Source organism: Balaenoptera acutorostrata, chromosome 14 (assembly GCF_949987535.1).
Source record: "Balaenoptera acutorostrata chromosome 14, mBalAcu1.1, whole genome shotgun sequence".
Classification (NCBI taxonomy): domain Eukaryota; kingdom Metazoa; phylum Chordata; class Mammalia; order Artiodactyla; family Balaenopteridae; genus Balaenoptera; species Balaenoptera acutorostrata.
In genome coordinates this window covers 40,047,660-40,065,805 of record NC_080077.1, presented here as the reverse complement: position 1 = coordinate 40,065,805, position 18,146 = coordinate 40,047,660, and the positions used below count along the sequence as shown (strand labels likewise).

General features: G+C 35.8%; 1 protein-coding gene across 1 annotated transcript in view; it reads right to left on the bottom strand.

The window, feature by feature from the left end:
• SERINC1 (serine incorporator 1) overlaps positions 1-17,441 on the bottom strand; it is a 32,887-nt gene extending 15,446 nt beyond the window's left edge. Inside the window, exons 1-2 of the mRNA XM_007190777.3 lie at positions 17,298-17,441; positions 858-1,019 (exon numbers count right to left, since the gene is read on the bottom strand). Of these exons, the coding sequence (XP_007190839.1) occupies positions 858-1,019; positions 17,298-17,336 (201 nt within the window). The 5' untranslated portion in view covers positions 17,337-17,441. The remainder of the gene's footprint in view (positions 1-857; positions 1,020-17,297) is intronic.
• Positions 17,442-18,146: the final 705 nt, after the last annotated feature.

The following is an 18,146-nucleotide window of genomic DNA, read 5'->3' as shown; positions in this document are numbered from 1 at the left end:
GCTTTTGTCAAAGCTCTAGCTCTCCTCACTCCAAATGGTCTTCTTCAGCATATGCTGCCATAGTTTGAATTTCATCTCTATCTCTGATTTCTTTTATGAGTTACACACCCAAATTTTTTACTTCCTGCTGGACACACACACACACAATGTAGTGCAGTACCCACAAGCCAACAATATTATATACTAGATTATATTTTCCCCATCTCTTTGCACAACTTGACTCCCTGGGGGAAAAAAAAAGTTTAATAAAACACCTTTTCTTTCTTGTTTTTCCTGAGTTAACAGCAACAGTTTCCTCTCAGTTATCTAGGATCAGAACCTAGTTATTATTTATTATTCTATCACTGCCAATATTTAAATCCAGATTCAGTCAATTCTACATTCAGATAATTATTTCAGGCCCTCTATGCCTTTCTTGATTACACCATTCCAACAGCCACCATACTTAACTGCTGCCTTCTATCCTAATTCTCAGATCAATCTTCCTAAGGCGTACACACTTAGCTCAAAAAGCTTTTATCCTCATTCTGCTTCCTATTTTTCAATTTCTGCATACAAAAATTTACTGATTCTTACAATGTCCCTTTTTCCATGAGACCCACAGTGATTCCGACATTTCCCTGGTTAGAATTACCGATTTCCTCATATTAACACAACACATTTTCTGCCCTATCATCAAAGAATTTTAATAAACTGCCTTTCACTGTTTGTCTTTCCTAAATGATCATGAACTACTAAAACTGGGATTAAGTATTCTTCCTTTTTACAGTATTCTGTTTCCAATACACAAGAAGCAGTTTTATGCATATACATACTAAAGGTTCAGTTAATCATTTAAAAAAAAAAAGAAAACTAACCTTATTTAGTTGTTCTTCCATTCCAGGTATCAACATTACACAAGCTACACACACTCCAACAAGCAAAAAAAGTGCATAGATCAACCTAGTTACAGTGGAGTTGTTTCCACTAGGACAGCATCGGCACAGCAAACATGGGGCACTGCCACACAAACATGGTATCTGGAAAAAGAACATTAAAAATCAGTATAGTTTAAAATGATACAGTGAAAATTTACATTCTATCTACTCAAAAAAGAAAGGATTGAAGTTAAAGTAATTACCAAGAAATTTGGTTCACATACATTATCTATAAACTATAAAATTTAGTAACTTCTGGGTAAAACTGAAGCAAAGTAAAGCTTGCCCTTTATATCAAGCAAAATGAGTAAACTCAGTTAAAACAAAAGGGGGAAAAAACCCAGCAGCAGCAACCAAAGTTTAGCTGAGAAAAGGAATGGAATATTCATAATTACAAGCTGATCTCCAACTCCTGCCTTTTAACCCCAGAAATCATGCTGGTGAATTCACAAAAGTCTGATATTTCTCAGATACGCCAGAGGAGGAAAAGAAGTGAATTGGTATCCTTATCTTTTCCCTCTTCTGACTTGGTGGTACTGATAACAGTAAAATTTTCTATTAGAATCAGCTGAAACAGGATAAGTGAACAAGTGGGGCTAGCAAGCATTGTCTAACAGAACTCCACACTAAACTAGTAGTATATCCTAGGGGAATAGAATATCTCCCTCAGCAGGAGAAGCGAATACTAGTAATGGAACTTAACAATATCTCAGAAAGGCAAAATGAAAAGTATCCTCAAAAGAATTGAACATAATCTAGGCTGAGTTCCACCAGACCATCAGATACCACAGGAAGGGAGTATTGTAGAAGCCAGACACACTATAGTAACCAATATAAGGTAGGATAAGAACCACTTACACTAAACTTCAGTTAAGATAAAAATAAATGTCGTGGAAATAATGCAAACACACTTTAGCAAAACATAAAAATAAGCAAACATGCCCCCTCAGACAAAAAAAAAGGCATTTGAAAAATCCAATCTGAAATAAAACATAACTCAGTAAGAAGAGGAAATTCCCTAAAATTGGTATATCTGAAGCAAAAAGGAGAGCTCAAAATGAAAAGAATAGAACAAGTTGAAAAGGAGGATTGCAAGGCTGAGAAGAAACGAGAAGGGGAAAAACATGCTTAAAAAAACAGTAATCATCATGGAACAAAACAAAAACAGCTGAAAATAAAATCTGATCGATAAATAAAGTTTGGGATAAGTACCATAAACTCAAGCCAAGATAGAGTAACAGTGACCAGACTTACCCTACTGCCTTAATCCAAGGGAAAAAATTAATGAAACAATGGTTTTTCAGAAAACAATAGGCAATGTAGGACACTAGTTTCTGAGAGAGATGAAACAGTGTGAACTCTATGATTGGCCCAATCTTTCTGCCTGGGAAAGAGTTTCCAGTGCAGGGAGGAGAATCCAGACAGAGGACAGCAGCCTACTGAATTGAGGAGACAGAGCTGGGACAGAGTTGAGAGTTCAGGGAAGTGAAGGCAGCTAAAGTTCATAGGGCAGAAACAAGGAGAGGAGAAAGCTACACCAAGAGTGAGCTCCGGGTATCTGCAGAAGCTTCAACTTGTGTCTTCAGCAGAGCACTGATCAGTACATGCGTTTGAGTAAATTACTCTGTGGGGTGGGGGTGGGGAGGGTGGGGAGGGTGGTGTTACCAGCCAGAGTGGAAGAACTTTATAATCCATGAGGCCTTGAGCAGAGTTATAAGGCTATTATTATTACACAGTATTGGGGGGGGGGGGTGGAATAAGCCATAAGGCTAAAACCACTCCAGTCTCACTTAACAAAGCCTAAAAGCAAACACTGAAAAGATCAAATTCTCTTCAAATAACTCACCTGTGTCTAAGAATAGGGCCCAAGAATGTTTTTTAAAAATACAACACATCCAGCACCCATCAAGGTAAAATTTACAATATCTAACAGCTAATAAAAAAATTGGTACGCATGCCAGTATGGAAAAAACAACCTACAATGAGGAGAAAAGTCAATAAATCAAAACCAACCTGAAATTACACAGATGACTTAATTCAGTTATAAATAATGGTATTCTAATGTTATTGTAATTATACTTCATTTGCTCAAATAGAGAACACAGCATGTCAAGAAAAGATATAGAAGATAATTTAAAAGATCTATATCAAACTTATGAAGATGAAAAATAAGATCTCTGAACCAAAAAGTACTTGATAAGACACTGCAGAAAAGACTAATGAACTTGAAGACATCGCAAAAGAAATGATCCAAAATTAAAGAGATAAAAAAACTAAAAAAAAAATAACAGAGGATTAGTGTTGTGACACAATTTCAAACAGCCTAATATATGTGAAATTGGGGCTCCTGAAGGAGACAGGAGACAGGAAAGTCCTTTTGAGGAAATAATTGCCAAAATGTTCCTGATTTAATGAAAACTATAAACTCACAGATCCAAGAAACTCAAGAAAGCCCTAGTGATACAAACATAATGAAAACTACACACCAAGTCACATCATAAACTGCTGAAAAACAATGATAAACAGAAAAATCTTAAAAGCAGGCAAAATAATAAAGGCACATTATATAAAGAGGAACAAAGAAAGGTATCGACTTCTAGTAAGAAATACTGCAAGCCAAACGTCATTACTGAATGAAAAAAAAACCTGTAAGCACAGAAGTTTATACTCAGCAAAAATATCTTTCAAAAATTAAGGCAAAGTGAAGACATTTTTAGGCATAGAAAAATGAATCCAAAACTAACAAATCTAAACTATCTTTCAAGAAGGAAAGTTACACCAGCAGAAATGTGGATCTAAACAACAGAAATGAACAAAAGAAGTAGTGTGTATTTTTTCTTACATCAAAAAGGTTACTTTAAAATATTATTATTTTTTTAAAGCAAAAATAATAGCAATGTATTCTGGTGGTTATAACAAAGATGGAAGTAAAATGTGTGACAATTACAAATAGGCTGGAAGGACTTCCCTGGTGGCGCAGTGGTTAAGAATCCGCCTGCCAATGCAGGGGACACGGGTTCAAGCCCTGGTCCGGGAAGATCCCACATGCCGCAGAGCAACTAAGCCCATGGGCCACAACTACTAAGGCTGTGCTCTAGAGGCCATGAGCCTAGAGCCTGTGCTCTGCAACAAGAGAAGCCACTGCAGTGAGAAGCCCATGCACCACAACAAAGAGTAGCCCCCGCTCACTGCAACTAGAGAAAGCCCGTGCAGCAATGAAGGCCCAATGCAGCCAAAAAATAAATAATAAAAAAAAATTAATTAATTTTTTAAAAAAACAAATAGGCTGGAAGAGGAGACATTCAACTATACTACTGTACACTTAAATTAGAAATAAAGTGAATATCACACAAAGGTAGACTGTAGTTAAGTTAAAGATAAATACTAAAAACTAAATACACACATACCATGCTACAGCAGTATCAGACAAAGTAGACTTCAGAGTAAAGAATTTTACCAGGGATAAAGAGGGCCATTTCATAATAAAAGGGGACATATCGATACATGGAAATATGGGATATTCAGGGAGGAAACATACAACATACAATCCTAAATATTTCTGCATCTAAAAGAGAACTTCAAAATGCATCAAGGAAAGAATTAATAAAACTAAAAGGAGTAACAAACAAATCCACATTTATGTTCTTTCATTAACTGAAATAGAATGAAAAAAACCCAATAAATATATAGAAAACTTGAACGACATTATCAATCAACTGTGTCTGACATTTAGGAAATACTCCATCTAATGAAAGCACAGTAAAAACTATTTTCAAAAGCAGAGAACACTTAACCAAAACAGACTATATTCTGGGCCATAAAACAAATCTCAATAAATATAAAATTATTCAAATCATACATGGATTCTTAATCCACAATGGAATTAAATACTGATCAATAACAGAAAGATATCTCTGGAAACTAAATAGCATAGTCTAATTAACCCACAGGCAGAAGACATCAAAGAATAAATTAAAGAGAAAGAAAATAACATATCACATTTTTGGAATGCACCTAAAGCAGTGTTTAAAGGAAACCTATAGCATTAAATGGCTATATTAAATAAGAATAAATATATCAAATCACTGATCAGAGCTTCCACCTTAAGTTATTAAATGAGCAAATTGTAGCCCAAATAGGCAGAATAAAGATAAATCAATGAGGTAAAAAACAGTAAACAAGGAAGTCCGTGAAGCTAGTTTTAGAAGAACATTACAATTTAGAAACCTATATAGTCAGACTGATCAGGATAAAAAACAGCAAGAGAGTGAACACACAAATCATCAGTGTAGGAAATGAGAAAACATTACAGATCTTACAAGCATCAAATGATTATGAGAGAAAACTATGAGCAATTTTATTCAATAATTCAACAGCTTAGATAAAATGGACATGCTCCATGAAAAATCCAAACTACCAGAAATCATTCAATAAGAAATATATAGGATGAATAGCCCTGTGTCTATTCAAGACACTGAATTTGTAGTTACAAACCTTCGCAAGCACAGATGGCTTCAGTAGTGAATTCCATTAAACATTTAAAGAATAAATCAAACCACTCTACCCAAATTCTTCCAGAAAACTGAAAAGGCAAAAAACTGATACTAAATCCAAAGATATCATAAGGAAACAACAGACCAATATCTTTTATGGGCATTAAAAAAAATCCCTAATATCTTGTCAAGTCAACAATATAAAAAGTATACAAAGATTTCCAGTTTCCATTTCCACAGGTAAGGAGCTTAGAAACCCCACTCCATCCTAACAACAAGTAAAAAGTCAAGCAGACTAAAAAAATCAACAATTCTTCTAGGATCCATAAACTAGGTGAGGACACAGGGTAAGTCACTGCCCCCAACACTGAAGAGACAGACAGGTGAGTATAGGGAGTCGTGGCTTACTAGAGCCCACAAGTGGAAACTGACTTGGGAACCACTGTGCAGGAAGGATATCCTGGAGAATAACTGAAGAATTGCTGGAGCCTCATTGTGGACAAGTCTGAGAGTTAAAAATTCCAGGAAAACCCAGTTATACAAAGGTCCCACAAATTTGTGAACTTTTCCTCTAGGACTTCAACCAGGTTCTCATAGTAAACATGAGAGAAAAATTCCCCCCTGCTTCTTGCAGCAAAGGGGAAAAGGAACCATTTTGAAATACACTAGAACACTGTTCTTAACACCCGACCTCAAAAGAAACTAGTTAAATAGAGTCTACCTTGCTAGGGTATTATCAGAGGATAAATAATCTAGGGGAAGAGAAATATTCAACTCCAGCCTATTCTAGCCATCCTCCCCCATTTAAGGGGGGAGGAAAAAACTGAGAAACACTTGTGAAGTTCACAGTCCAGAGGCATAGACTTATTAAAAGACTAAGACCTAATCAGAGAATGATGGAATGTTTCTCCTTCCCCACACCTCACCGTGACATGATCCAAAGTCTATTTATAGCAGTTCCTTTTAGCTGGTACATAGTGTCTGGCTATTAGGAATAAAATTACTGGCATAACAAAAGGCAAAAAACACAATTTGAAGAGACAGAGCAAGCATCAAAACCAGCATGGCAGGTAAGTTAGACTTACCAACCAAAAATTTAAAACAACTATAATACGTTAAGGGTTCTAATGGATAAAGTAGACAGCCTACAAGAAGCAGACATGAAAATCCTAAAAAAGAACCAAAACGAAATGCTAGAAATAAAGAACACTAACAGAAATGAAGTATGCAGACATTGCTGAGAAAATAATTTCTGAGCTGTAGACTATCTCAATAGAAATTTCCCAAACTGAAAAGCCAAGAGAGTAAAGACTGATATTCTGTTCAACAAAATATCCAAGAATTGTGAGACAACTACAAATGGTATAATATAATGGGAATACCAGGAGAAGGAAAAAAAAATTTTTTTTAAATGACAGAATTTTCCCAAATTAACATCAGATATATATACCCCACCCGCCACAAAATAAACAAACCCTACACCTAGATAAATCGCTTGAAACTACAGAAAATAAAAATTCCTGAAAGAAGCCAGAAGAAAAAACACCTTACCTATAGAGAAACAAGTAACAAATTATATCCAAGTTCTCCTCAGACACCACAAACAAGAGTGAAGTGAAATATTTTAGCATTGAGAGAAAAAAACTCACCCACCTATAGGTCTCTACTCTGCAAATTATCCTTTGAAAGAAGTAGAAACACTTTCTCAAATTAAAGCTGATGGAATTTGTTGCCAAATTGTAGACCTACTTGCAAGAAGTGTTCAAAGTTCTTTAGAGATGAGGAAAATAATATAGATCAGAAACTAATCTACATAAAAAAGAGCATAAAGAAAGTAAATTAAAGTGAAATTAAAACTTACTTTTCTTAGTTGAACTAACGTTTGCTCAAAATAACAAGAGAAACAATGTATTAAATTATGTCTGCACATATGTTATGCCTATACACATACTTCTGTATACATAAATATATGCAGGTATATATATACACACACATTGTTTATATACACACACACACACACAAAGTGAATGACAGTAATGTAGAAGGGAAAGGAGGAAAGAATTAGGACTGTTCTGCTATTACAAGGTATTCATACTAGCCATCAACTGGTACAGCATTATACTGAAGTGTGTATAGTGATATACTGTTACTTGAAAGTGGGTTAATTGTAAACGTACACTGCAAATCCTATGGTGCTACAGACTGAAATTCATGTTGAAAATCTAATGCATATGATGATGTTAGGAGATAGGGCCTTTGGGAAGAATTAGTTCAAAAGGGCAGAGACCTCATGAATGGGATTAGTGCTCTTACAAAGGAGACCCGAGAGAGATCCTCACCCCTTCAGCCATGTGAAGACATATGAAGAAGTTCACAGTCTGCAACCCAAAGAGGGCCTTCACCAGACAGAGAAGATAACCACGCAGGCACCCTAATCTTGGACTACCAGCCTCTAGAACTGTGAGAAACAAATTTCTGTTCTTTACATGCCACCCAGTCTGTGGTCTTTTTTTTACCGCAGCCCAAATGCACTAATAAATAGGGCAACAACCCAAAAATAAGTAAATAAATAAAACTTTACAGAAGTTAAAAAAAGTTTAACTGATATGCTAAATAAGAGAGAAAATGGAATCATATACAATGCTTAAACAGCCCCTCCCCCAACACACAACAGGAAAAACAAGGGCAACAAACAGAAAACATTAACGAATATGGTAAATATGAATCCAAATCTATCAATAATCACCTTGGAGATCAGAGGTCTAAATTTATCAATTAAAAAACAGAGACTGTCAGAGTGGATCAAAAAATAAGACCCAATTATGTCATCCACAAGAAACCCACTTTAAATATAAACACATATACAGAATAAAAGTAAATGGATGGAGAAAAATACAACAGGCTAACACTAAATGAAAGCAGGAATAGCTATATTAGTTTCAGACAGAGCAGACTTCAAAACAACAAAAGTTATCTGGGATAAAGAAAGGCATTCCATAATGACAGGGGTCAATTCTCCAAGAAGACATAACAATTCTTAATATGTATGCACCTAACAGCAGAGCATCAAACTGTGTAACGCAAAAACTGATAAAACGTCAAAGAAAAATAGATGAATCCACTATCATAGTTAAGAGACTTCAACACCTGTCTCTCAGAAATGGACATTGAGTAAGCAAAAAACCAGTAAGGACACAGTTGAACTCAACAACACCAAATGGGTAACTGACATTTATAGACTACTCTATCCAATAACCAGAGAATACACATTCCTCTCCAAGATCACACAGAACATTCACCAAAACCACATTCTTGACAATAAAACACATTATCAAGCTTAAAACAGCAGAAACCACACACTGACTACTCTCAGACTACAATGAAATTAACTAAAAATCAACAGCAAAAAGATAACGAAAATCCCAAAATTCTTAGAGATTAAACAATACACTTTTTAAAATAAATACATAGGTCAAAGAAATCTCAAGAGAAATTTTTTAAAATTTTTGAACTAAATGAAAATAACACAATTATAGAAACTTGTGGGATACAATGAAAGCAGTGCTTTAAGGAAAATTTATAGCATTGAATGCATTTATCAGAAAAGAAAATCTAAAATCAACCACCTAAGCTTCTATCATAGGAAACTAGAAAAAGAAATGCAGATTAAATCAAAAATAAACAGAAAAAATAAGAACTACATCAGATATCAATGCAATTAGGAATAGAAAATAGTGAAAAATCAATGAAACCAAAAGCTGGTTCTTTGAAAGGATCAACAGAATTGATAAGCCCCCAGCAAGGCTAACTGAGAAAAAAAGAGAGAACACAAATTACTAATACCAGAAATGAAAGAGGGGATGTCACTACAGGTCCTATGGACATTAAAAGGATAATGAAAGAATACTACGAACAATTCTATGCCAACAAATTTGATAACCTTCATAAATGGACCAACTCCTTGAAAGATACAAGCTGCCAAAACTCACACAAGAAAGAGACAATTTGAACAGGCCTCTATTAAAGAAAATTAATCAATCATTAATAGCCTTCCAAAACAGAAAGCACTACGCCCAGAGAGGTTCACTGGTGAATTCTACTAAACACTTAAGGAGCAAATTATATCAATTCTCTACAATCTCAGAGAACAGGAGTAGAGGGAATACCTCCTAACTTATTCTATGAAGTCAGCATTACTCTAATAACAAAACCTGACAAACACATTATAAGAAAATAAAAGATTAACCTCTCTCATGAACATAGAGACATAAGTCTTAACAGAACATTAGCAAATCAAACCCAATAATGTATAAAAAGAATTCCACACCATGACCAAGTTATCGCAGAAATGCAAGACTGGTTCAACATTCAAAAATCAATTAATGTAATCCATCAAATCAAGATGATAAAATAAGAAAAATTATATGATCACATTTTAGATACAGAAAATGCAGTTGACAAAACCCAACACTCATTCATGATAAAAACTCTCAAACTAGGAATAGAGGAGAACTTTCTGAACTTGGTAAAGAATATCATCAAAATACCTACAGCCAGGGGGCTTCCCTGGTGGTGCAGTGGTTGAGAATCTGCCTGCCAATGCAGGGGACACAGGTTCAATCCCCGGTCTGGGAAGATCCCACATGCCGCGGAGCAATTGGGCCCGTAAGCCACAATTACTGAGCCTGCGCGACTGGAGCCTGTGCTCCGCAACAAGAGAGGCCGCGATAGTGAGAGGCCCGCGCACCGCGATGAAGAGTGGCCCCCGCTTGCCACAACTAGAGAAAGCCCTCGCACAGAAACAAAGACCCAACACAGCCATAAATAAATAAATAAATAAATAAACAAGCCACTATTTGTCAGATTTAAAAAAAAAAAAAAACCTACAGCCAACATCATATTCAATGGTGAGAAACTGGAAGTTTTTCCGTTAAAATCAGGCAAAGATGTTCCCTTTCACCACTTCTTTTCAACGTTTTACTGGAAGGTCCAGAATGTAATAAGACAAGAAAAGGAAATTAAAGGTATACATATATTAGTAAAAAAAAAATTAAATTGTCTTCGTTCACAGATGACATTGTCATCTACGTAGAAAGTGCAAAATAATCAACAAAAAAACTCCTGGAACTAATAAGCGATTACAGCAAGGTTGCAGAATACAAGGTTAATTTACAAAAGTCGATTGTTTTCCTATACACCAGCAATGAAAAAGTGGAATTTGAAATAACACAATAACATTTATGTTAGCATCCAAAAACACAAATTACTTAGTATAAATCTAACAAAGTATGTACAAGATCGATAGCAGGAAAATTACAAAACTCTGATTAGCAAAATCAAAGAACTACAAAAATGGACAGATATTCCATGTTCATGGATTAGGAAGACTCAATATTGTTAAGATGTCAGTTCCTCAAACTTGATCTACAGACTGAATGCAATCCAAATCAAAATCCCCACAGTTTGGCAGTTTCTTACAAAACCAAACATTTCTTACCATAAAATCCAACAATTGCATTCCTTGGTATTTAACTAAAGGAGTTGAAAACTTATGTTCACACAAAAACCTGCACATGGATGTTTATAGCAGCTTTATTTGTAAATGCCCAAACTCTGAAGCAAATGAGATGTCCTTCAGTAGGTAAATGGATAAATAAACTCTGGTACATTCAGACAGTGAATATAATTCAATGGTAAAAGGAAATGAGTTATTAAACCATGAAAAGACATGGAGGAAACTTAAATAGATATTACTAACTGAAAGAAACCAATCTGAAAAAGCTACATACATACATGTATGGTTCCACCTGTATGACATTCTGGAAAAGGCATAACTATGGAGACAGCAAACAGATCAGGAGTGGGGAGTGGGTGGAGGGATGAATAGGCAAAGCACAGAGAGGATTTTTAGGGCAGGAAAACTACTCTGTATGCTACTATAATGGTGGATACATGTCATTATACATTTGTCCAAATCCATAGAATGTCTAGCACCAAGAATGAACTCTAATGTAAACTATAGACTTTGGGTGATTATGATGTGTTGATGTATTGATAGGTTCATTAATTGTAACAAATGCACCACTCTGGTGGGGAATGTTGGCAATGGGGGAGGCTATGCACGTGTGGGGGCAGGGGATATATGGAAAATCTCTACCTCTCAATTTTTCTGTGAAACTAAAACTGCTTTAAAAAAAAAATAGAGGGCTTCCCTGGTGGCGCAGTGGTTGAGAATCTGCCTGCCAATGCAGGGTACACGGTTCGAGCCCTGGTCTGGGAGGATCCCACATGCCGCGGAGCAACTGGGCCCGTGAGCCACAATTACTGAGTCTGCGCGTCTGGAGCCTGTGCTCCGTAACAGGAGAGGCCGCGATAGTGAGAGGCCCGCGCACCGCGATGAACAGTGGCCCCCGCTTGCCACAACTGGAGAAAGCCCTCGCGCAGAAACGAAGACCCAACACAGCCATAAATAAATAAAAATAAATAAATTAAAAAAAAAAATAGAAAAAGTATACAAAAGGATACATTGTGATCAGGTGGGGTTTGTTTAGCTGGGAAAAAGCAAGGCTGATTAAGCTTTTGAAAATCAATCAAATGAATTCACCACATTAACAGACTAAAGGATAACCATTTTGGCCATCTCAGTGAATGCAGAAAAATCATTTGAAAAATACTCAATACCCATTCATTAAAAAACAAACTAAAAAACTTTCGGCAAACAAACAGAATATCCTCAAGTTGATAAAGTACATTTACCAAAAAAACAAAAAACAAAAAACCATAGCTGTCACCCATACTTCATGGTGAAAATCTGAATGATTTCCCTTAAGATCCAAAACAAGGCCAAGAATCTCTGCTCTCACCACTTGTATTTGACTGCACACTGGAGGTCCCAGCCAATATAACAAGGCAAGAAAAAGAAAGAAAAGGTATATACTTTGGAAAGGAAGAAATAAAACTGCTTTCTTCCACACGTAATTGTCAACATGAAAAACCCCAAAGAACTTACAAGAATGTTACTAGAACTACAAGAAAGTTTAATATGTCACAGGACACAAGATCAGTATGGACATATCAATTATACTTCTGAGTACTAGCAACAAACAATTGGAAACTGAAATTAAACCAACAAAAAGAAATACTTAGGTATAAATCTAATAAAATATACACTAGCTTTCAAATGATGAAAATTAAAAAACACTAATGAAAGAAATCAAATATCTAAATAAATGGCAAGATAAACTGGGCTCATGGATTGGAAGGATCCATATTAAGATATCAATTCTTTCCAAACTGATCTATGAATTCAACCCAATTCCAATCATAATTTCAACAGGAGTTTGGTAGAAACAAACCAGCTGCTTCTAAAACTTTTATGGAAAGGCAAAAGAAGTAGAGTAGCCCGAAGTATTTTGAAAAAGAACAGAGTTGGAAGACTCACACTACCTGATTTCAAGACTAACTTTAAAGCTACAGTAATTAAAATAGGGTAATTTAGGCAAAAGTATGGATACATAAAAGGAACAGAGTTCAAAAACAGACTTAAACAAATATGGTAAAGAAGTTTTTGACAAAAGTGCCAAAGCAAATCAATATAGAAAGAACAATTACTTCTACTTTTTGAAAGACACCATTACGAGAATGAAAAGACAAGCCACAGACTTGAAGAAAATATTTGCTGGTGGGAATAAAAACTTTGGAAATCAGTTTGGCAATTTCTTATAAGTCAAATGTATATTTACCATATGATTTAGCAATCCTACTGCAAGGTATTTAGGTAAACAAAATAAGAATATAGTCACAGAAAAAGACTTTACAGCAGTGCTTACAGCTACTTAATCACCAAAATCTGGAAATGCCCCTCAACTGGTGAATAGACAGACAAGCTGTGGTACATCCAAGCAATGGAATACTATGCAACAATAATAAGGAAAAAACTACTAATACACACCACAATATGAATGAATCTCAAATGGATTACACTAAGTAAAAGAAGCCAGACTCCAAAGGCTATACGCTGTATGATTCCATTTACATGACATTCTGAAAAGGGAGGACTCTGAAAAAAACAGGGATTCTCCAGGATGGGGACGGCATAATTTTTTAAGGTGATAAATGTTCTGTAGTGGTTACACAACTACATGATCTGTCAAAACTCACAGAACCACATACTACAAAGTATGAATTTTATATAAATTATATCAACTAAAAAATAACAAAAATAAAAATAGGAAAAATAATATGGAAGGAAAACTAAGACAATATAACATGAAAGTAACTCATGCCTTTAAAAGAGAGAATCCTCTAAATAAATAAAACAAAAAAGGACATTCAAAGATATAATACAATAACAATTTCCTTAAAGAAATAAATCTGTATTTTCAAAAGAACAATATTTTCCAGAAAAAAAAAGTGATAAAAGATTTAAAGTCAGACATACTTGGTTAATTTCAAAGATAAGTAAAGCTCTTCAGATACCCAAGCAGAAGAAACAGGTCAATTGTGTATATGAGATGTGTTGGAAGGGAATGACTACCAGGGTGGGATAAGACAGAACACAATTCATAGAAATAACTACAAAGTCCTGAAGGAAATGTGTACACTATTATACCAGTCTACAATGTCTCTCAAGAACATACGAGGCATTTTTAAATATGAAAAAATTCAGGGATTTCATCATCCATAAAGCCTTTTTGAAAAAATCTACTGGAGGACCAAATTTGGTCAATTATGAGATGACATTAACATTAAAAAAAAACTGGGAGAAGCCATGGTAGAAAAGAATGCTTTGAGCTTTGAATCCATTTAAGTGTAGAACTGTGGTTTTCCATCAGAATCATGAGGAGAGCATATTAAAACAGAATGCTGGGGCCCAGTCACTGTTTCCAGTAAGTCTCCTAATGTGTTGATGCTACTGGGTCCGGGATATTTTAAGAATGACTGGTTCAGTTCTAAGATTAAACAACTGTGGGAATTATGGTTATAAGACAATACAGCCATATATAAAAAATAATACAAAGGAATTCTGGTTAAAGATGGCAAACTGAATATATGAATTACTTTAGAAACACCAATAAAATGAAAAATAAAAGGATTTTTAACAGAAAGAATAAACTTAAAAAGTAAAAAAAAAAAAAACAAAACCCAGGAGAATAAACCTGGAAGGAACAAAATAATAACTGATTTAATGGGTCAAGCAAGTTGAATTATAAACCATCAAAGGAAAAAGTTAAGCAATAAAATTTGTATAGAATCCTCATATACATCAGGAATTGGTGGCACCAGGTGCCTCCATAAGTGAGGCTGAAGGCAGAGGTGAAAATAGGATGATTAGGTGAATGCCTTTTTAAAGAGCAGTTAAGACTCTTTTAAATTTCATTCCCTTTCTTACACTGGCCAAGTGAAGAGGATAAAGCAGGATTTCTCAACCATGGCACTCCTGACATCCTGGGCCAAATAATTCTTTGTTGTTGAGGACTATCCTGTGTATTGTGAAATATTTAGCAGTATCCTACCCACTTGATGCTATTAGCAACCCTTATCCCAAGTTGTGACAATGAAAAATACCTGCAGACATTGTCAAATATTCTCTGCGGGACAGCTGAGAACCACTGCTCTAGAAACACCTCCTTAGAGAACTCTTTTTCAGAACCTCTCCTGAGAAGAAATGTTTACTTAACATTCAGCTATTCCTTTACTTTTGCATTCTTTTGTTAAATTCAGAAAAAAAAAAATAAATTCTTTAAAAATACATGTCCACCATGCTACCGTTCCTTAACAAGGTATTTCTGTCTGTTCATTCATCCAACTGTATATATGCATTGAGAGAGAAGAAATGTTATTGGTGGTGGGACTTTGTTGGTGACATTTACATTTTGTACTCTGCACTACTTGACTATTCATAACAACTATGAATCATTCCTACAAAATCAAGTCATTGTACTAAAAAATAAAAATCTAGCAGAGGCTGCACAAAATAAGCAGTCAGGAATCACAAGCTCCTTCTTCTCAATTACTTAACTACATTAAATATCTTGGGCAAAAAATGATAGTTACTGTATATAAAGTACAGTGATTCAAAAAAATCAATGTTATTCACTAACAGCATTGTAAGATTGGGGTGGGGAAAAGCACTTAAGTAGGCATAAATTGCTGGTAATGTTGTAGTTACAGGATTAGGCAGGAGGTCCACAGATGTTTATAATAATGCTTGAAGTAATCATCAATCAAATAACCATGCTTGAACCAAGAATTAAGATCAATCTAATTCTAGGCCACTTAACAACAAAAACACAAAACAAGAAAACCACAAAATGAAATTAAAAAATCAACACTCTAATCTCTATATAGTAGTGTTACATGTAATCTTTTTATACTTTTTTTCATAGTTGAGATATTTTCTACAGTTTTATAAAACAAAAAACCTTTACAAAAATTGATTAAGTCTAAAGAAACTTGAGCAAGGGAAGAATGAGGTTCATTTTAATTCTGGCTTAACTGATCTAAATTAATGACTTACTATATACAAATAACAGGCCCACTTGATAAATGGACAAAATCTGACTTTACAAGCCGAATTAAACATCCCCCAAATTAAGACAATTCTATAATAATCATTTTGTAATACATTTAAATTATTACACTAAATATGCCTCTTATAAGATACTCAATGGGTTCAAGTAGATTCTCTACTTTCTGAGCTTTGAAAGAAAGAAAAATATACCAGCTTTCCACACCGAACTACAAGAAAAAATAACATAAGACAATGACCTGGGTTGGAGTAACCTCTATGTATTATTTAACTAAAATTTAACACTTATAGTTCAAGCCATATCAAAAACTTTTTAAAAAGAGGTAAGGTATGTAAAACACTAAAAATGCTGGCTAATGTATATAATGGGGTCATCTGAGAAGTCAGGCCAGCAATTGTTGTAAGTGGAATTTATAAATCATGGATTAAAGAAATATGACTTGAACCCAAATATCTCGCCCCATATTACAAATATCTTTATTAACTGTAAAGTCAATTTTTGTCTATTGGGGAGCGGGGGAGTGGTTATATCAAACTCAAATTTATTTGTACCACCTGAAACAAGAAATCTTGCCACTATAATGAAGAATGGTGTCACTCTAACAACGCTATCTAATCAAAATGCAACGTGCACCTAATTAAAACTGAGATGTCAAATTACACAAGCATCTTTATGTCAAAAAACAGGTATTTAATACAACAGAACTGACCAGCTTTTTCAGATACATAAATTATTACTTGAGAAGTACGTAATTTTCTCATACCATTGAGGTCGAGGACCCAGTCGCAGAGTTAGGACTATTTAAAAAGGATATAACTATATCAGTATTACTGCCAAGCTGCCCTACATATCCGTCACTTATTTGTAGTCTGCGTGACAGAACAAAGAGGCCGACATGCCTCCTGGGATGACAGTGCTGCAGTCTGAGGTCGCTGGGAAGAGATGACGAGAAGAGATGGGGTACTCCACAAAAGGAAGGGGCCTAAAACCTTTGTAGAAATAGCCTAGGCAGACATAAGAAAAATAGGACAAAAAGGGGCCTGGAAGAATCGGGAAAAGCTTTCACGAAAGACGGGTGGGGGAGGGAGACCACCAGCTCTCTGCTACACTTCTCCCACCGGGGTCAACTTCTCATGTCCATTGCTCCTCACGGCCACCCCGGTCAGCTCTTCGAAAGACTCAGGGCCCCGAAGCTGAGTCGGAGTGGCCAGGCGAGACAGGGAGAAAATGGGGAAGGAAGGCACTCCCCGTTGGGTGGGGTACCACGGTCCCGCTGGGCCTCACCCAGCCCAGCTCTGGTGCCTTTCTTCTGTCTCTCACGCTAGCACCCCGAAGGCCGCTAAAAACCACCTTACCCAGCTCGCCATGGAGCACAGCCCCAAGACGCTCCCCATCTCCACAGCGTCGCAGGAATAGCAGATGCCAACAAGATGGAGACAGCGCCTCTCGCCTTTTCGTGCTTATTTACTAACTACAAGCCACTTCCGGCGCAGAGCGCACCCCGCCCCTCAGCTTGCGTCACTTCCTTCGTGGCCTGGGGAGGGGGAGGGTGGAGTACTGGGGTTGCGCATGCGCGACCCTGGAACCCGAGGCTAGCTTCTTGGCGCGATTATTCTTCCAATGCAACTCCCGAACGCGTCTCGTTTTTCAACTTTTGCATCTTTTTTTTCCCACTTATGTTCTCAACTTATTTCTGAAGGCCAGTGCCTAGGTCAAGTTTTACTGGGATATTTCTACTCATTTGGGTGCTTCCAGTTCTATCACTGTTTGCGATTGAGAACGCACTTTAATTTCTTGTCCTATTAAGATGTTACAAGAAGTTTGCACATTTAAAAATTTTAAATTAGTTAGATAAGACTTAGTAATAACTCAAACATGTTATTGATTCTACTGAATGTCACGAGCTGTTGAGGAAACATTTAGACCCTGTCCATAGGTGATAATGGACATCTCCATGGAATGTATTCACTAAAAGTTCCAGTTATTTTTATAGTGATTAGTCCCTGAAGATATTCTGAGAAAAGAGATCCCTTGATACCTTTATGTATAAAACCCATATAGCACTTAATCTTAATTGATCATCTAGAGAGCTACTCAGTTGCAATTTATGATTGCAGAGCTGTGTCTTTTCCTCAGGTAGGCTTATAGTTACTTATATGAGATCGACCTCTTGTATGCAATCCAAAAATAAAGTGGTATCTCCA